Source organism: Scyliorhinus canicula, chromosome 7 (genome assembly GCF_902713615.1).
Source record: "Scyliorhinus canicula chromosome 7, sScyCan1.1, whole genome shotgun sequence".
In the NCBI taxonomy this organism is placed as follows: Eukaryota; Metazoa; Chordata; class Chondrichthyes; order Carcharhiniformes; family Scyliorhinidae; genus Scyliorhinus; species Scyliorhinus canicula.
In genome coordinates this window covers 19,149,536-19,170,374 of record NC_052152.1, presented here as the reverse complement: position 1 = coordinate 19,170,374, position 20,839 = coordinate 19,149,536, and the positions used below count along the sequence as shown (strand labels likewise).

The 20,839-nt window shown below is 47.4% G+C and overlaps 1 protein-coding gene across 1 annotated transcript in view; it reads left to right on the top strand.

The window, feature by feature from the left end:
* Positions 1–20,839, top strand: part of LOC119968659 — a 115,759-nt gene that overhangs the window by 79,194 nt on the left and 15,726 nt on the right. Inside the window, exons 19-24 of the mRNA XM_038801276.1 lie at positions 1,273–1,410; positions 3,805–3,959; positions 10,626–10,819; positions 13,921–13,999; positions 14,486–14,608; positions 17,942–18,086. Of these exons, the coding sequence (XP_038657204.1) occupies positions 1,273–1,410; positions 3,805–3,959; positions 10,626–10,819; positions 13,921–13,999; positions 14,486–14,608; positions 17,942–18,086 (834 nt within the window). The remainder of the gene's footprint in view (positions 1–1,272; positions 1,411–3,804; positions 3,960–10,625; positions 10,820–13,920; positions 14,000–14,485; positions 14,609–17,941; positions 18,087–20,839) is intronic.

Below are 20,839 nucleotides of genomic sequence, written 5' to 3'. Positions count from 1 at the left end.
CCTGTCATGGGAAAATTACCAGCCTCACACCCTGGCAGTACCCCTGTCAGCTGGCAGTGTCACCTGGGCACCTTGGTACTGCCAGGCTGGCAGTGTCACAGTGCCCGTATGGCACCAGCAGTTCCCGGGTGCCACGCTGCCCTGAGGGCAAGCACCTGGGGGCCTACAATCCTCTGGGAGACCCCCACCAGGGCCGTCCCATCTGGTGCCCATTTCTGGAGACCAGCACTGAACGACGCTCACACGCAGTCTCCGAGGCGAAGGCCTTGGGTAGATCATGGGAGAGCATAATTAGAGTGAAACAGCTGGGCTCGCTGACTAATGTGCCGATATGCAAAATAGTGGCCCTGCCCACAATGGGTAGGATTCATATTGCGACACCTCTCGTCGTTAGATCTCCCGAGTGATCACCCGGCATCTACCAGCCGTTAGATCTCCCGAGGCATGGCAGGCCAGGTAGATTCCGGAAGGGGGATCATCCGGCATGTACCAGCCGTGCCGCGCTGCCTTTCGGGGGCAACACGGCCCCATTGCCGGCCACATCCATGAACTGCGGTACAGTGCTTCCTGGGACAGGGACAGTAGTTGGTCACTTAGACCCTTGAGCCTGTACCATCATGCAGTTAGATTCTAGTTGATCTGCAACATCCTTCCTTAAAATTGCTCAACAAAGATCTGTCAATCTCAATTTTGAACTTCACAACTCAAAACCTCAGCAGTCATTTCGGGGAGAGATGTTCAAATCTTCACCACTCTTTGTTGGGTCAAGTGCTTCCCGACATCACCCCTGACCAACCGAACTCTAATTTTAAGGTTATGTCCCCTTTGTTCTGGACTCTCCATTCTGAGGAAATTATTTTTCTTCATCTCCCTCACCAACTCCTTCAATCATATTGAGCACGCCAACCAGATCACCCCTCAATCTTCTCTACAAAGACGATCCTTCCCTTACCTTTCTGAGCCATGAGCTCACCTTCCCTCATCCGTTCTACATAATAGCATGGCTTAGATGGGAAGCTCGCTGAGGGACATCTGAGCACTGGCACATTGCCCCACCTCAGTGCCCTGCTCTGTTGTGGATGCCACACCATTCTAATACGCACCATCTCCAGGCTTCCAATTAATTTCCAATTATTACAGTCGTACTGAGACCCAATCAATTTTCTTTCCCTCATTTAAAGTGTGATCTGTCCTATGACCCACTTACTTGGCAGTAATATGTGGCTGCGAATCGCTTGAAGCAATGTCAACCCTTTTAATATTCCATGGCAGGTATTGTTACCAGATGTCCCCTTGAATTGAAGCTGAAGAAAGCCAAAGAAGCCAATGTTTGGAAGGGCAAACTCTCATATGGATGTCATGAACTGGACCTGACCGATCCATCCGAAGTGGAGCAAGAGATTCGGACAGGTACTGTACAACTGAACTACACCGATCCCATATTTGTCTGACTTTTTGCTTTATTTCGCACTTCATGTTGAAAATGAAATTAAAATCGCTTATTGTCACAAGTAGGCTTCAAATGAAGTGACTATGAAAAGCCCCTAGTCGCCACATTCCGGCGCCTGTTAGGGGAGGCTGGTACGGGAATTGAACCGCGCTGCTGGCCTGCTTTGGTCTGCCTTCAAAGCCAGCAATTTAGCCCTGTGCTAAACCAGCCCCTGGATAAAATGTTGTATAAAAATGAATGGTATTGAAATAGAATCTTTGCTAACATCATGAAATAAGCATTCAACAAGCTGATCAATGAAATGAGTGAATGCGGTGCGAACATTCACACTGGGAAAGTTTCCAACTTTATCTTCTGGTTAGGCCCAGTTAATTAATCCCATCTAAGTGGTGTTTGGATATCAAATCTGACTTCAGGGCTCCTGGTTGAGGAGATTTGAAATCATCCGGGGCTTCTAATTCTGATTGCTGAACACTGCTCCGTAATGCCCCAGTTAGGTGGCCTTGGTGGCAATTTGCCACCAGAGGTGTGTCTCCCCCCCCCCCCCCCCCCCCCCCCCCCCCCACCACCACCACCACGATGTGTGGAGACTGCCAGTTGAACGGAGGCAGTCTTCCTGCAGCAAACCAGAGGCTCCATGCTCTAATTATGGGCAAGAAAAGCTGCAACCAGGGCCCAGACAATTACTCCAGAGGAGCTTTCCCATCTGCTCTGAGAGACCTACAGGCTTAAGACCTCATTGTTTCTACTTTAAATCCACATCTCAGAGAATGCCTCCACGTTGAGGTGTCCGCATAGTCTCCAACCTGCCCTCACCATTGCCATCATTCCCAATGGGACTACTGAGGCTCCAAAGATGTCCTCCTTCGCTGTCTAAATCTGAGACCCCTACCACCTAGAAGACAAAGGGTAGAAGATAAATGTTCCTCTCCAAGTCACACATCATCCTAACTTGGAACAATATTGTCATTCCTTTACTGTCGCTGATACAAAATCCTGGCACTCCCTTTCCTTAGGGAATGTGGTAGTATAGTGGTATTGTCACCGGACTCGTAATCCGGAGACCCAGGGTAATGTTCTGGCGACCCAGGTTCATATCCCATCCAAGGATCTGTAATTAAAAGGAAGCCATTGTCGATTGTTGTAAAAACCGATCTGGTTCACTAATATCCTTTGGAGAACAAAATCTGCCTTACCTGGTTTGGCCTACATGTGACTCCGATCTAAATGCCGTTGACTATGAAATGGCCTAGTTGAGAGCAATTATGGGCATGCCAATGACTCCATGAGTGAATAAAAAGAAACAACATTATACGCCACCTTCTCGGGTGGGTGGGCGCTAAAATACTCGCCTAGCCAGCAAAGCCCACATCAGTCGAAAGAATAAAAAAATGACAGTTGTATATAGTCGGGAATCTATCATAGTGACTTCAAAGATTGACTCAAAAATTGGGCAAGGAAGCCTTCTGCCGATTATCACGCCCTGCTCCGTCAGCTGATGTTGAACATCACTTGGAAGGAAGGGCACAGAATGTAAGGATTTCAATGTGCATCTTCAAGAGTTCCTCGGTAGCAGCAGTACTGATTGAGTTGGCAGAGTCCTGAAGGATATACCTGCCTGACTGGGCCTGTGGCAGCGGGTGAGGCCACCAACAATTTCATCCCGTTCTTGACTCTTGAGAAGGTCCAATTTGAACTAAGGGGAAAGATGGAGGGGTTCTACAATTCATGGGCATTATTCATTAAGCACTTTCGAGAATTGGACCACATCGGACATTAGAGGGGGCGGGTTGGGGGGAGGGGGAGTGTATGTGTTAATGGTGACAATGGGTGATTCCTGATTCCATTTTGTTATTTTGTATGTTAACATGCGGGCTGCTGTTTGGTGGGAGGATGGGATTGTTGTTATTGATATGGGGATTAACATTGCAATCGTTATTGATTATTGTTTATTGTTGGTGGGTGTAAATTTGGGAGAAAATGTGAAAAAGGAGGAGAATAAAAATATTCTTTAAAAAAAAAAGTCTTCCCAAATTGACCCACGGTTGGAATTGCTATCTCTTATAGTCCTTTTGGTGATAAACACTGTTGAGTGATGGAGAGATGATCTACATACATGCACGATTATTTACCTCTCATCGAAACAAATGACATCATCTGGACTAATTAGACTTTATTTGAAATGAAAGTAGCCCCTCATTCTCTCATTCTTTCCCCTCCCCAAAGGAAAATAAGGTCTGCAGACCATGTTTTTCGTGATGCATGTTATAATTTAACTGACCAAACATCACCTTGGCAGACTGGCTACCTTGTGTGTGACAAATGTCTATGATTCTGTGATCACATTTCTCCAGGCCAGGACATCATAGCAGGTGAAGGACTGGGAATCAGTAAAGAACTGATCAGTCTACAAATTGAATCCAGCAACGTTCCTGACCTGACATTGATAGATCTACCAGGGATTGCCAGAGTAGCTATTGGTAACCAGCCGGCAGATATTGGCGATCAGGTATGTAGCCAGGCTCTGTGAAAATATGATCCAACTCTTTTTATATTTGACACAAGCTAGTTCTCTGCATTGAACAATATCACCTTTTTTTTAACCAATCAGACACTCGTTGGTTGCGATGTTTCTATGTCAGCTGCATGGAAGGTCACCTTCTGGTGTCCCATCTTCGAACCTCGAGATCTCATCCAACACTCTGCTGCCAGTATCCTTAAATCTCACTGAGTCACATTCCCCTTTCACCCTTCTGTCAGTGAGCCACATTGTCTACCTGCCCACAGGTTCACCAAATTCCTTCCACAGCCCCAACCTTCCCAAGATACATAACATTCTACAGCCCTTACCCTGTCCAAGATCTCTGCAGTTTTCCAACTCTGGCCTCCTGTCCATCCTCCAAATTCCTTTGCCCCACCATTGGTGACTCAGCTCCAAAACTCCGAGTTCTGGAATACCCAATCCTAAACCTCTCTGTCTTCCCCCACCCCTCTCCCCTTTTTAGGTTGCACTTTGAAACCCATCTCATTTGGCAATGCTTCTACGTTTGCCCAGTGTACATTTTTTTCAGGAGTGTGATGGGATACTCTCCACTTGCCTGGAGGAGTGAGGCTCCAACAACACTCAAAGAAGCTTAACACCACCCAGGACAAAGCAGCCCGCTTGATTGGTGCCCCATCCACAAACACTCACTCCCTTCACCACCGAAGCACAGAAGCAGCAGTATGCACTCCAACAGCTCATCAAGGCTCCTTCGACAGACCATTCCAAACCTGCAACCCCATAGCGGATATATGGGAAGACCACACTTGTGACTCCACCCTAACTTGGAAGTATATCACCGTTCTTTCACTGTCACTTGGCCAACCTCCCTCCCAAACAGCACCATGTGCGTACCTAGACCACATAAACTGTAGCAGTTCAGCTCACCACCACCTTCTTAAGGGCAATTAGTGATGGGCAATAAGAATGCTGGGCTAACCGACTGGTGGAACGAATGAGGGAGGAGGTCCGGAGGTGGGCTGCGCTCCAGCTGTCATTGGCGGGGAGGGTGCAGACTGTTAAGATGACGATTCTCCCATGGTTCTTGTTTGTTTTTCAGTGTCTCCCCATCTTTATCCCAAAGTCCCTCTTTAAGAGGTTGAATAAAATTATTCTGGGATTTGTATGGGTGGGGAAGTCCCCGCGGGTGAAGAGGGTGATGCTTGAAAGGAACAGAGGAGAAGGGGGGGGCTGGCGTTGCCGAACTTCAGCAACTATTACTATAGCGATGATAAGGAAATGGATGGTGGGTGCGGGGTCGGTTTGGGAGCGGATGGAGGCTGCTTCGTGCAGGGGCATTAGCTTAGCAGCCCTGGTCAGGGCGCCTCTGCCGCTTCCGCCGGCTCTTTGGATCTGGGGACAGTGGAGCAGGCATGTAGGCGAGGTAAGAGCATCAGTGTGGACCCCAATCTGCGGCAACCATCGATTTGCCCTGGGGAACATGGACGGGGGGGGGGGGGGGGTATCGAATGTGGAGGAGGGCGGGGATTGTGAGGATGGGGGATTTGTTCCTTGAAGTGAGCTTTCCGAGCATGAGGTCGGTGGAGGAGAAGTTTGGGCTGGCAAGGGGGAACGAATTTAGATACTTACAAGTACGAGATTTTGTACACAGACTGGTGCCGTCCTTCCCACGTCACCCGCCGAAGGGGAGGCAGGACAGAGTAGTTTCGAGAGGAGAGGTGGGAGAGGGTAGAGTCTCAGACGTCGACAAAGAACTAATGGCAGCTGAGAGTACGCAGACCGAGGACCTGAAGCTTAAGTGGGAAGAGGAGCGGGGGGGGGGGGGGGGGGGGGGGGAGGAGATGGAGGAAGGTATCTGGGCAGAATCCCTGAACAGAGTAAACACAACCGCAACATGCGCCAGGCTCAGCCTGATCCAGTTTAAGTTCATGCACCGGGCCCACATGACGGTGGCCCGGATGAGCAAATTCTTCGGGCTGGAGAACAAGTGTGCTAGATGCATCGGAGGGCCGGCTAACCATGTACATATGTTCTGGTCGTGCCCTAAACTCGGGGTACTGGCAGGGATTCGCAGATGCCATGTCCCGGGTATTGAAAACTGGGTGTTAATTGTGGTGAATCACACTCCGTGTAATTCACACTGTTATTATGTATGATGTACTGTGTCTGTGTAAGCTCGGTATACGAGCAGTTGCACGGCTCTACCCCTAGGGGGAGATGAGGAGTTTGTACTGGGCTCCACCCTTGGCTCTGCCCAAGGCTCCTCCCACTAACCGGAAGTATAAAGCCTGGCAGTCTGAGCCTGCCTGCCAGTTCATCTCGGCACAGGCAGGCTCCGTTGTAAGATCATTAAAACCACTGTTCACTTCCAACTATGTGTCATGTGAATTGATGGTCACATCAGTAATGAGCCCTGAGGTGGCAATCTTTGGGGTTTCGGAGGACCCGGGAGTCCAGGAAGAGAGAGAGGCCAACGTCTGACCTTTGCTTCCCTGGTAGCTCGGCAACGAATACTGTTAGCATGGAGGGACTCAAAGCCCACGAGGGCTGAGGTATGGCTATCGGACATGGTGAGCTTCTTGGCCTGGAGAAAGTCAAGTTCGCCTTGAGAGGTTCGCTATTAGGGTTCGCCCGAAGGTGGCAGCCATTTATTGACTTCTTCGCAGAGGAGTAAGCGTCAGCGGTGGGGGGAGGGGAGGCGGGGGGGGGGGGGGGGGGGGGGCTAGGGTAGAGTAGAGTAGAGTAGGGGGATATTGAGGGAGGTTCTTGCATGAACAGAGCCGTGGTTTGCACTATGTATAATTTGTGTCTTGACTTCTTTTTTTTTGTACTGTACAATGTCACTTTTTCTGTATGCCTAAAATACCTCAATAAAATTGTTTGTTTTTAAAAAAAAGAATGCTGGGCAGCCATCAATGCCCGCATCCCATGAGTTAAAAGAAAAAAAGTATTTATTTAATTATGCACTTCAAATTGAGATTTGGGATGTTTTACCAGATTAAAGGAATTATATCAATGTAAGTCGTCGTTGAGTAAAGTTCCCTCAACAATGTCCTACATGATACATATTTACCCAACTTCAAAAGACCAGTTCCTTCAGCAACTGAAGAAATTTTAACATTTCTCTATCTTCCTGGCCTCACAGTAAGATTTCACTCTCAATAATAGCGCTCTATTCAACCCAGCGTTCAAATGGTTTAACTAACTTCAAAATAAAAGGAGCAACACCTTTAATTGGCAAATTGCAATGGTTTCTTATAGAAAATAATATTTTGGGATACAGTGTGTAAGGAAGGAATTTTAAGCTAGTCTATGTGTTAGGTTTAACATGCTTGGGAGGGGCAGGCAATGATTGGACCTACGAACTGTGAAATTGGGCTCCATAGCACATCTGTCGGCTCCATGGCATTGGGGCCGGACTTCTCCCTGCTTCTCCACAGCTACAGAAGGCGGTCCAGCAGGTCGGTCGACGTACCCAGCATCTGTTGCCGCCTCACCAGCAGCCTCCTGTTTGAGATCCCTATAGCAGAACTCTAAACATCCAGTGAGCTATCCTTTCCACCTACCCTGGTACCAAGTCCCTCCGTCATTGTCAGGTATTAGAATTTATTGCAGCAGTAGGGACGGGTATCTTGCTGTGGTACAGAACTGTAAACTGGTTTATCTCTGATGTATCCACAGTTGCATGTAAACCTTTCGAGGTTTTTTTCTTTGAATGCTATATAGTTTGCTGCTAATCGCAAGTTTTATGGAACACCTATTTTACACCTTCCCTTTCCTCCCTGTGACACTCGTATTTCGCTTTGAGGGGCAAACTATTTCATGTCCTAGTGAAGTGCATAATATTAGTGGCAGTCAAATACATCTTGTGCAAATAGTTGTCCAATTCTTCTTCTAATGATTCCTATTTGTGAATTCTTTGGCTCCTTCCACGGCCCCTCTTTCTCCCCCCCCCCCCACCCCCCAGCCCCCCGCCGCTCCTTCCACGCCCCCTCTTTCCCCCCCCCCCCCCCCCGCCGCCAAACTTTGTTTTGGTTATTCATAAACTGACTTTCCGGCTAACAGTTGGATGTTTTATTTCAGATTAAAAGACTCATTAAATCATTTATTACGCGACAAGAAACGATTAACCTTGTGGTGGTGCCGTGCAATGTTGACATCGCGACCACGGAAGCTCTGAAGATGGCCCAGGAAGTGGACCCCTACGGAGAGAGAACTCTGGGTAATTAAACTGGAAAATTTCTGACTATGCTAAATCTGACCGTTTCACAAAAAATGGAATAATACCACCGTATTTGTTCTGCCATTGAGTATAATAGAGATAGAAGCCAATGGAGTGTTGGGCACCAAGAGAATTAAAGGATGTGGAGATATTGAGGGGAGGTGAGTTGAGGTGGAAGATCAGTCATGCTGTATATTCTATGTTCTATCCAGTTGAAATGGCAGAGCAGACTCGAAGGGAAAAATATCCTACTCCCGCTCCTATTTCTTGTGTTCATATCATACAATTTACAGTGCAGAAGGAGGCCATTCGGCCCATCGAGTCTGCACTGACTCTTGGAAAGAGCACCCTACCCAAGGTCAACACCTCCACCCTATCCCCATATTCAAGTAACCCCACCCAACACTAAGGGCAATTTTGGACACTAAGGGCAATTTTAGCATAGCCATCCACCTAACCTGCACATCTTTGGACTGTGGGAGGAAACCGGAGCACCCGAGGAAACCCACGCACAACACGGGGAGGACGTGCAGACTCCGCACAGACAGTGACCCAAGCCGGAATCGAACCTGGAGCTGTGAAGCAATTGTGCTATCCACAATGCTACCGTGCTGCCCCTTATGTTTCTGGGTAACATCAAGGATGAACTAGACAGGCTGGTTATTGCCAACAAATAAGACTCGGGTTATTCAAAGTATGGCATGAAAATTACCCAGATAGATGAGCCAAGGGTGGGATTCTCTGTCCTGCCAACCTTGTTTTCCGGCATGGCGCACCTCTGCCGGCAGCGCGATCCTCCATTCTGGCACCGGCCAATGTTTCCCATTGTGGCCATCCCACGCCGTCGGGAAACCCGCGGTCATGGGTGCGCTGCCGGCGAAACGGAGGATCCCACCGAGAGAGAATCCCCTTAATAATGTTTTCTCCTGCCGCAAACTATTATTACGTCGCACCTTTAATTGTGCGGCGTCATATTAGTAAAGGACATGGATGACTACAGATCAGAAGATTGCCCGCAATTGGAGATGAGATCTTACGGTCTTGGAAGCCAGTGTGTGCCATGAAAATGCTTAAATCTTGCTCGTGTCAAATTTCTGCAATAGTTATTTTAAGAAAAAGTTGAACCCTTTTTTGAATAGTGTTCTAAGCAACTTCACCATTTTGCATGCAAATGTCACAGAGTGCAGGTATGATAGCATAATGGTTGTGTTTTGTGGTAGTATGACTAGGGGTATTACGGTATCTGGGAGTGTTAGCTGCCATTGGTGCAGAGGACTCGCTGCCCATTGGCCCAGGTACCATGTGCCTCTTAGCCCGATTGGCTAAGACGAAGGTAGCTCCGCCTACGAGGCGGGGTATCAGAACCCTGTTCCCCGGCAGCCAGCCATTTTCCTGTACATCTGCTGCCGGATCCACTTCTTGCTAATTATAGTCTTTCGTTCGGACTTCACCTATGTTTCGTGTCCATTGATTGTGCATCATGTTTATTGGATTAGTAGCACAGAGACTGTGAGTATAAACCCCAACCTGGCAAATTCTGACATTGAATACTCTAAACATGAATAATTTGTATCTACACTTAAAAAGAGTAGAGGTTGCATGTATACCTGGGAGTATTTACTGGGAATTCAGGTATAAAAGCCTACAAGATCTGTAAGACTTTACATTGTTTAGTTTGAATGGATGGGAAATCCCCCCAATCCCATTGGTACTTGGTGTTTCCTCTCCCTGGTCTTCCACCTGGGAATTTTCATGGGCAGTGCACAATGAGTGCAGTCAATGGTCATATAATAATAATCTTTGTTGTCACAAGTAGGCTTACATTGCAATGAGGTTACTGTGAAAATCCCCTAGTCGCCACACTCCAGCGTCTGTTCGGGTACACCGAGGGAGAATTCAGAATGTCCAATTCACCCAACAAGCACGTCTTTCGGGACTTGTGGGAGGAAACCGGAGCACCCGGAGGAAACCCACGCAGACACAGGGAGACTCCGCACAGACAGTTACCCAACCCTGGAATCGCACTTGGATCCCTGTTGCTGTGAAGCAACGGTGCTAACCACTGTGCTGTGTGCCACCCATGGTCACATTAATCAACAACGGTTACACAGATTTTTCGCCAGTGTATCCTTGGAGAGGGCATGGGGATCAAGCCTTGTGGAAAATTGACTTCAATAAAGATTGACCTGTTGAACTCAACACTGTGAATTCTTGAACATTTGCTCTGAGCGAAACCCACCACTGGGGAGGGTAAAGTTGGACAATCGCCCTTTGTATACATATGCAGCACACCCTCACTGCTCTGTAGCCGAACATGGGTGGGGGGGGGGGGGGGGGGGGGGGGGGGGTGTGATGGAGAAGAGCTCCAGATTCCAAAGCAAAATAGAAGAGATTTGTCATGCAGCATGGTGACACTATTATCTCACCAAAAAGTTGTGTTGAAATTGCAGGTATTTAACCAACCAGACCTGGTTGACAAGGACGGAAGCAACGTGGTAGACATTATACAGAACCTAGTAGTGGAGCTGAAGAAAGGTTACATGATTGTCAAGTGCCGCGGCCAAAGGGAGATTAATGACAAAGTGACGTTGAGTGAAGCAATCGAGAAAGAGAGAACATTTTTTGAAGACCATGAAGAATATAGGTACAACCAAAAAAACAATTTTTAAAAACAATCTTCAGTAAAAGCTGCCTGTATACTAATCTGCCACCAGATTATACTGGTCTACATGTGGTCCTAACCTGGCAACACCTTGATTTAAAAAATTCTCATCCTTGTTTTCAAATCCCTCCTCGCCTCTCCCTATCTCTGTACCCTCTTCCAGCCCACCCAAGATCTTTGTGCTCCTCCAATCTCAGCCTCGTGAACATTCGTGATATTTATTTCTTCCATTATTGGCAGCCGTGTATTCAACTTCCGACTTCCTAAGCTCCGGCATTGTCTCTCTAAACCCCTCCTTTTTTTTCCTGACGCTCCCTAAGGCCTACGTTTGGTTCCGAGCCCTAATATTTCCTGAAATGGTCAATATCAAAATTGATATTGGTTTAAATTTATTCTTTCATTGGATGTGGTGTCACTGACTGTGCCAGAATATGTTGCCTCCTCCCTAATTGTCCTTTAACTAAGGGGCTTGCTGGACCATTTCAGAGAGCAGTTAGGAGTCAACCACATTCATGTGGGTCTGGAGATCAGGTACGGATGGCAGATTTCCTTCCCTGAAGCACAATCATTAACCAGATAGGTTTTTACAATCATCAAAGATAGTTGTAATGGTCATCATTATTGAGATTGGCTTTCAATTCTAGATTTTGTTAATGGAGTTTAACCTCCACCGCTAGCTGTGATGGGATTTGAACCCATGTCCCCAGGATGACACTATCCAGTCCAGTGACACTATCTCGACACCACTGATCACTTAATATCACTTCTGTGATGCTGTTTTGCATATTCTGCTCTGTTAAGTTAATTATTCTTCCACCCCATCCTGCCCCCTTTCTTTTTTTCTCTCTCTCTCTCTCAATCTCACCCAGGACTTAATCTCTTCCTTTGTCCTTCCTTGACTTAATGGCATCCTTCTCTTCATCGCATTCTAGCTTCCTTCCAATTTGTTGGAGCACCATAATCAACAGGATAATCTCCATCTATTCCTCTATTGTTCTCATTGCCTCCCTAACTTCACTATGAGTTAGTGCCCTCAGTGTGGATGACCTTGGTGTGCCCAGTGGGAGCAGGAGCCTCCATTTGCACTGATGAAGGGGGCCTGTGTTGGAGGCTGAATGGCTGGGGTACTGTGGCTTCTGCTGGTGCTGGTTCCGATACCTGTAAGTAGTTGACGTTGGTTTCCTACATTGTGGGGGCCAGTTTGGCTCATATGGCTGGATAGCTCGTTTGTGATGCAGCGCAAGGCCAGCATCGTGGGTTCAATTCCCGCACCGGCTGAGGTTATTCCTGAAGGCCCCCCCCTCCCCACCCGCCTTAGAACAGTGCAGTACAGGCCCTTCGGCCCTCGATGTTGCGCCGACCTATGAAACCTCTCTAAAGTCCCTCTACATTATTCCCTTATCGTCCATATGCCTATCCAATGACTATTTGAATGCGTTTAGTGTTGGCGAGTCCACTACTGTTGCTTTCTCAACCTTGCCCCTTGCCTGAGGTGTGGTGATCCTCAGGTTAAATCACAGCCAGTCAGTTTCCCCCCCTCCTCAAAGGGGAAAGCAGCCTATGGTCATCTGAGGCTACCATGTGGCTGTGGAACATGGCTCCGTAGCACCGCCAGCTTGTCATGGCCGCGTGTGGTCCTGGTTCCTGACCATTTGACCAGGGGCCAGAGGGCTAGTCTGTGGTCATTCAGACCAGGTGTCAAGGGGGCCAAGTGTTAATCGGCATTCCATGAGGCGGCATTCGCAATGGTTTTGAGTTTGGGTTGCAGCCTTGGCAATTGTACCGAGGAGTGTTAGAGGATATAGATAGATTGGAGACTTGGGCACAGAAATGGTAGATGGAGTTTAATCTGGACAAATGTGAGGTGATGCATTTTGGAGGATCAAATCTATGTATGAATTATACTGTAAAATGGCAGAACCCTTAGGAACATTAGCACAGTGGGCTAAACAGTTGGTTTGTAATGCAGAACAATGCCAGCAGCGCGGGTTCAATTCCCGTACCGGCCTCCGAACAGGCGCCAGAATGTGGCGACTACGGACTTTTCACAGTAACTTCAATGAAGCCTACTCGTGACAATGAGTGATTATTATTATTATTATTATTATTGTCATACAGAGGGATCTGGGCGTGCAGGTCCACAGTTCCCTAAAAGTGGCAACACAGGTTGCCAAGGTGATTAAGAAGGCATATGGCACGCTTGCATTCATCAGCCGGGGCATTGAGTACAAGAATTTGGAAATCATGTTGCAGCTGTATAAAAACCTGGTTAGGCTGCATTTGGAGTATTGCGGGCAGTTCTGGTCACCACATTATCAGAGGAACATGGAAGCTTTGGAGAGAGTGCAAAGACGTTTCACCAGGATGTTGCCTGGTCTCGAGGATGTTGGCTATGAATAAATTAGGACTGTTTTCGCTGAAAAGACGGAGGCTGAGGCGAGACCTGCTAGAGGTTTACAGAATTGTGAAAGGCATAGATAGGGTGGATAGTCAGAGGCTTTTTCCAAGGATGGAAGTTTCATTTACAAGGGAGCACAAGTTCAAGGTGAGAGAGGGAACGTTTAAGGGAGATGGGCGGGGTATGTGTTTCACACAGAGAGTGAGAGCCAACTGAGCAGAATTCTACGGCGGGCGCTCAGGAAGGCAAAGGCAAGGGCGTCGGCCCTCCTCCCCATGAACAGGTGGGTGCCCTGGAGCGCACTGCCTGAGGATGTGGTGGAAGCAGACAAATTAGCAACATTTAGGAGGCACCAGGATGGATACATGAACAGGGAGGAAATAGAGGGATACGGACTGAGTTGCTGGGACTGAGGGCAGAAGGTTTTGTTTTTAGTTAGGGCATCATGATCGGCACAGGCTTGGAGGGCCGAACGGCCTGTTCCTGTGCTGTACTTTTCTTTGTTCTTTGTTCTACCAATCCCTGGGGGACCCTACTATATACCTTCTTCTAGCCTGACCACTAATGGTTCACTTCAATTCTCTTTCCTGTCCTTCAACCAATTTCCACGTATCTACGTCTGAGATGTTGAGAGCGATAACCTGCCGTGTGACTAACATGGTTGTGCAATTTCTTTGCTCTTTAGGCCTCTATTGGAGGACAAGAAGGCCTCCATCCCATGCTTGGCTGATAGACTTACAAGTGAACTTGTTGAGCACATCCTCGTAAGTTTTGTTTGCTTAACTTCTTTACGGTTCAGCATTATTCACACTTCCCGAGGTTGAATCAGTTACCTTTGTGGTGGTGTAACGATACTCACAGCGGTGACATGACCACAGGACAGCATTACACCAACTCATATATAAAGGACACCACACACATGATCTGCCTCTTTCCAGTGGAGACAGTCAGAGAATACAGAGACAAGGTTGATTCAATATCATTCTCACCACGTGGAGTGTAGCAATCTGGTTAGTCAGTCTACAGGAGCTACAGGAGGATTTACAGGAGTGTCGAACCCAAGTTATAATAGTGTACATAGTTTAATAAACATGTTGGAGTTATCTTCACGTCTGATCCTTCCTTTGTCGAGTGCACCACAAGGAAGCCACTTATGCTACACCGAAATAGCATAACAAGATAACCTTAACATGAGGTTTTGTATGTTATTAATTTTAGACGTCATGGTGTCCTTTCACTTTGTTTTTAAGGACTCTTTGCCTGATTTAGAAAAGGAAATTGAACTGAAAATCTGTGCAACGATCAAAGATTTGGAAAAATGTGGTGAGGGAGTTCCAGAAGAGCATCATGAGAAAGTAACTTTCCTGATTCAGGTTTGTATGTAATACATCCGACATGGTCAGAAAATCATGAAACCTAACGACAAAGACACTGCCGGTGGGCCTGAACCCTTAATCAGGACAGAATCCTGACCTGTAAATTGCAGGCAAAATCATCAGTGGGAGTCCATAAGGCAAAACCTCCATCCACTCCATATATGTCCAATAGCATAAGAAAGGGTTAAACCAAGAGTAGAAACTCCCAACAGCAGGAGTTCCTCCATTCCTATCCATCGGAGTGCACAGATGTCGTACAATCGTTCGTTTGTCAAGCTGGGGGTGTTGGAAATCTGGCATATCCTCGGCAACCCCTACTCTTCCATTATCAGCAAGTCATGGGATCAACTCTGGTTCAATGAAGAGTGTAGGAGGGCAGGCCAGGAGCAACACCAGGCATACTGAAAAGTGAGGTGTCAACCTGATGAAACAACAACACAGGACTTGCGTGTTGAACAGCATAAGCCGCGAGTGATAGGGAGAGCTAAGCAATAGCGCAATCAATGGATGGGGTCTAAGCTCTGCAGTCCTGCAACACCCGAGCGTGAATGGTGGTGGACAATTAAACAGCTCACTGGTGGAAGAGGCTCCACAAATATCCCCAACCTCAAAAGTGGGGGGAGCCAGATAATGCCACAGGTGACGAAAGGCCAGTATTGTTCACCTCCTGGACCCTGAATAAAGACAAAAGTAATCACACGCAGATAGAGAAAGAAGCCCTAGGATCATTTTTGGCATAAAACGGTTCTACCAATTTCTGCATGCACCGGACTTGAGGTCATTTGCAGACTTACTCACCCTGGTAAGACTGTCACATGAGGAGGGGCAAAGTTGGTTAGTCATTGCGGTTTGAAAGAGTGAGAGGGGATCTCATAGAAACGTATAAAATTCTAACAGGATTAGACAGGGTGGATTCAGAAAGAATGTTCCCGATCCAAAGAGAAAATGCTGGAAAACCCCAGCAGGTCAGGCAGAATCTGTAGGGAGAGATAAGAGCTAACGTTTTGAGTTCTCAGCAAAGGACTCAGCTTTGTATCCTTACGTCCCCACCTCAATGAATTCCGGGCTTGACATGATGTGGAGCTCTTCTTTCGTCGCCTTTGTCAAGAAAAGTCCCAATCCCTCGTACCCCATTTCTCTCAGCCCCAAGATCTTGCCGCATGTTCACCATAACCATACCCTCCGACCTTCCCCTCTCTGAGGCTGAGCGGGCTGTACTCAGCAAAGGACTTAGCTTTGTACCCTTACGTCCCACCTCAAATGAATTCCGGTTCGACATAATGCTGAACTCTTCTTTCGTCGCCTTCGTCAAGAAAACTCTTCCAAGAATGTTCCCGATGGTGGGGGAGTCCAGAACTAGGGGTCGTAGTTTGAGGATATGGGTAAAACCTTTTATGACTGAGGTGAGGAGAAATTTCTTCACCCATACAGTGGTAATCTGTGGAATTCACTACCACAGAAAGTAGTTGAGGCCAAAATGTTGTGTAATTTCAAGAAGGAATTAGATATTGCTCTTGTGGCTAAAGGGATATGGGGTAGACGGGATCAGGGTATTCAATTTACCACCAAGAAAGCACAACAGCGCCTATACTTCCTCAGGAAACTAAGGAAATTCGACATGCCCACATTAACTCTTACCAACTTTTACAGATGCACCATAGAAAGCATCCGATCTGGCTGCATCACAGCCTGGTATGGCAACTGCTCGGCCCAAGGCTGCAAGAAACTTCAGAGAGTCGTGAACACAGCCCAGTCCATCACACAAACCTGCCTCCCATCCATTAACTCCATCCACATCTCCCGCTGCCTGGGGAAAGCAGCTAATCAAAGACTCCTCCCACCCGGCTTACTCACTCTTCCAATTTCTTTCATCGGGCAGGAGATACAAAAGTCTGAGAACATGCACGAACAGACTCAAAAACAGCTTCTTCCTCGCTGTTACCAGACTCCTAAATGGCCCTCTTATGGGCTGACCTGATTAACACTACACTCCTGTATACTTCACCCGATGCCGGTGTTTATGTAGTTACATTGTGTAGCTTGTGTTGCCCTATTATGTATTTTCTTTTATTTTCTCGTCATGTACTGAATGATCTGCTCGCAGAAAAATACTTTTCACTGTACCTCGGTACATGTGAAGATAAACAAATCCAATCCAATCCAATTTGATGATCAGCCGTGATCATAATGAATGGCAGAGCAGGTTCAAAGGGCCGAATGGCATCCTCCTGCTTCTATTTTCAATGTTTCTAGAAGGCCTCAAATCTCAGCAACAGGCCCATAATTCTGCCCATATTCTCCAGCAGGTCCGTCACAAACCATCTAACTAATTCCGAGTAAGTGGGAACCATTTGAGTCTTTGACTTTAATTCAGAGTTTCCGAGAGTCCCAGATGCAGAATCATTGCCCACAGACATTGAAACTTCCCACACATTTCCCATGTAGTCAGTGCATGGGGACTTCCAAGGCGGTCCCCAATGCATTTTCCAAATTAACTCCAGGGTGTAAGTATCTGGAGAATGGAAGATTTGACCTGGCCAGTGTATCTTTAATATCTGTTGGCATTACATAGTTTAAAAATGAGCACCTTCTCCATCACACGGTAACTCAGATTAAAAACAGAACCAGTTGGGGAATCTCAGTGGGTCAGGCAGCACCTACAGTGAGAGAAACAGAGTTAACATTTCAAGTTCATTGTGACCGGTTTGAAAAGTTAACTCAGTTTCTCTCTCCACAGATGCTTCCAGATCGGCTAAGATTTTCCAGAACTTTCTGTATTTATTTTCAGATCTCCAGCCAGCATCCGCAGAATCTTGCGTTTATGACGTAACTCAAAGTCGTTCACCATTTGCAATAATAAGAATAATCTTTATCGTCACAAGTAGGCTTACATTAACACTGCAATGAAGTTACTGTGAAAAGCCCCTAGTCGCCACACTCCGGCACTTGTTCGGGTACACGGAGGGAGAATTTAGAATGTCCAATTCACCTAACAGCACGTCTTTCGGGACTTGTGGGAAGAAACCGGAGCACCCGGAGGAATCCCAAGCAGACACAAGGAGAACATGCAAACTCCGCACAGACAGTGACCCAAGCCGGGAATTAAACCTGGGACCCTGACGCTGTGAAGCAACAGTGCTAACCACTGTGCTACCGTGCTGCAGGGTGGATCCGAGATCACTATTGCCATTTAGCACTTCACCCAAATAAACGCGTCCCCAGTGCGATAACCGGTTCCAACAGCAGTACTCACCCCAACCACCTACTGTCCAGGGTCATGAGCAGCAACGAGTGATCACCATTTTCCACTGTCTCTGGTTTTCTTCACAGAAGCTCAATGAATTTAGTGAAAACCTCAGCCGTTTATCTTCAGGGGAGGAACCAGAAGGTTGCTTTAAGACAGACCGGTGCTTCACCTTAGTACGGAAGGAGTTTGAAAATTGGAAAAATCAACTTGATAAAGTTAAACATAAATGTGAGTGCACAACGAAACAGAGACGACGGCTATGTTATTTCAAATGCTTTTTCTTCCAGTCGTGCCGGAGCTGAGCAGGAATTGAATTGAAACCTGGAGGAAGGCTATTCATATCTAATCGCACCAGGCTGGAGAATATTTTGTCACATTCCCTCAGAAGTTACTTTTGTCCCAAATGTCCTTCCCTCACAAAAATGCCAAAACCTCCCCCCCCCCCCCCCCCCCCCCCCCCGGCTCATTCTCGCCTTGGAGACGTAGAATTCCTGTTGTGCGGAAGTCGGCTTTGTTTTCCTAACTGTACACATATATACAGTAAAGGGTACAGACTAGTGATATCTCCATGTCTAGGTCTTAACACATCTTAGGTCTAGGTTATGTACCTTCTTACATCATAGAGTCATAGAGGTCTACAGCATAAAAAAACCCCAGAAAAGGCCCTTCAGCCCATCACATCTGCACTAGTCAAAATCAACCACCTAACTATTCCAATCTCATTTTCCAGCACGTGGCCATCGCAAGTACACATCTAAATACATCGTAAATGTTATGAGGGTCTCTGCCTCCACCAACCTTTCTGGCAGCGAGTTCCAGACTCCCACCACCCTCTGGGTGAAAAAGCTTTTTCTCACATTCCTTCTAAATCTCCTGCTCCTCACCTTAAATCTATGCCCCCTGGTCATTAACCCCTCCACCAATGGGAAAAGTTTCTTCCTGTCTGCTCTATCTGTGCCCCTCATAATTTTATACATCTCAATCGTGCCCCTTCTCTCCCCCCCCCCCCCCCCCCCCCCCCCCCCCCTCAGTCTCCTCTGCTCCAAGGAAAACAATCCCAGTCTATCCAATCTCTCTTCATAATCCAAACCCTCCAGTCCAGGCAACAGCCTGGTAAATCTCCTCTGCACCCTGTCCAGTTCTATTGCATCCCTCCTATAAATTCCAAAGCTGCACACAACACTCTTGCTGTGCCCTAACCAACGTTTCATATATCTGAGCAAATCCTCTGTGCTCTTAAACGCTATGCTCGGTTATTAAGGATATCATATGCCTTCTTAACCACTGTGTGTACCTGCGCTGCTACCTTAAGGGACGGGTGTACATGCAGACCAAGGCTCCTCTGATCCTCGGTGCTTCCCAGGGTCCTGCTGTTTATCATGTATTCCCTTGCCTTGTTTGTCCAGCCCAAGTGCATCACCTCACACTTATTCCACTGATCCGCTTATCGGATTTGGATTTGGATTTGTTTATTGTCACATGTACCGAGGTACAGTGAAAAGTATTTTTCTGCGAGCAGCTCAACAGATCATTAAGTACATGGGAAGAAAAGGGAATAAAAGAAAATACATAATAGGGCAACACAAGATATACAATGTAACTATATAAGCACTGACGATGAAGCATGCAGGGTGTAGTGTTAATGAGGTCAGTCAATAAGAGGGCCATTTAGGAGTCTGGTGACAGTTGGGAAGAAGCTGTTTTTGAGTCTGTTCGTGCGTGTTCTCAGACTTCTGTATCTCCTGCCCGATGGAAGAAGTTGGAAGAGTGAGTAAGCCGGGTGGGAGGGATCTTTGATTATGCTGCCCGCTTTCCCCAGGCAGCGGGAGGTGTAGATGGAGTCAATGGATGGGAGGCAGTTTCTTGTGATGAACTGGGTGGTATTCACGACTCTCTGAAGTTCCTTGCGGTCCTGGGCCGAGCAGTTGCCATACCAGGCTGTGATGCAGCCAGATAGGATGCTTTCTATGGTGCACCTGTAAAAGTTGGTAAGAGTTAATGTGGCATGCCGAATTTCCTTTGTTTTCTGAGGAAGTATAGACGCTGGTTTGCTTTCTTGGTGATAGTGTCGACGTGGGTGGACCAGGACAGATTTTTGGAGATGTGCACCCATAGGAATTTGAAACTGCTAACCATCTCCACCTCGGCCCCGTTGATGCTGACAGGGAGGAGTACAGTACTTTGCTCCCTGAAGTCAATGACCAGCTCTTTAGTTTTGCCGGCATTGAGGGAGAGATTGTTGTCGTTACACCACCCCACTAGGTTCTCTATCTCCCTCCTGTATTCTGACTCGTCGTTATTCGAGATCCGGCCCACTATGGTCGTATCGTCAACAAACCTGTAGATGGAGTTGGAACCAAGTTTTGCCATGCAGTCGTGTGTGTACAGGGCGTAGAGTAGCGGGCTAAGTATGCAGCCTTGCAGGGCCCCGGTGTTGAGGACTATTGTGGAGGAGGTGTTGTGTTCATTCTTACTGATTGTGGTCGGTTGGTCAGAAAATCGAGGATCCAGTTGCAGAGTGGAGAGCCAAGTCCTAGGTTTTAGAGCTTTGATGTGAGCTTGGCTGGGATTATGGTGTTGAAGGCGGAGCTGTAGTCAATAAATAGGAGTCTGATGTAGGAGTCCTTGTTTTCGAGATGCTCTAGGAATGAGTGTAGGGCCAGGGAAATGGCGTCTGATGTGGACCGGTTGCGACGGTATGCGAATTGAAGTGGGTCAGGGCGTTCCGGGAGTATGGAGGTGATGCGCTTCATGATCAGCCTCTCAAAGCACTTCATTACAACTGACGTCAGGGCCACCGGGCAGTTGTCATTGAGGCACGTTGCCTGGTTCTTCTTTGGTACCGGTATGATGGTGGTCTTCTTGAAGCAGGTGGGGACCTCGGAGTGGAATAGGGACAGGTTAAAGATGTCTGTGAATACCTCTGCCAGCTGGTCTGCGCAGACTCTGAGTGCACGACTAGGGATCCCGTCCGGGCCCGT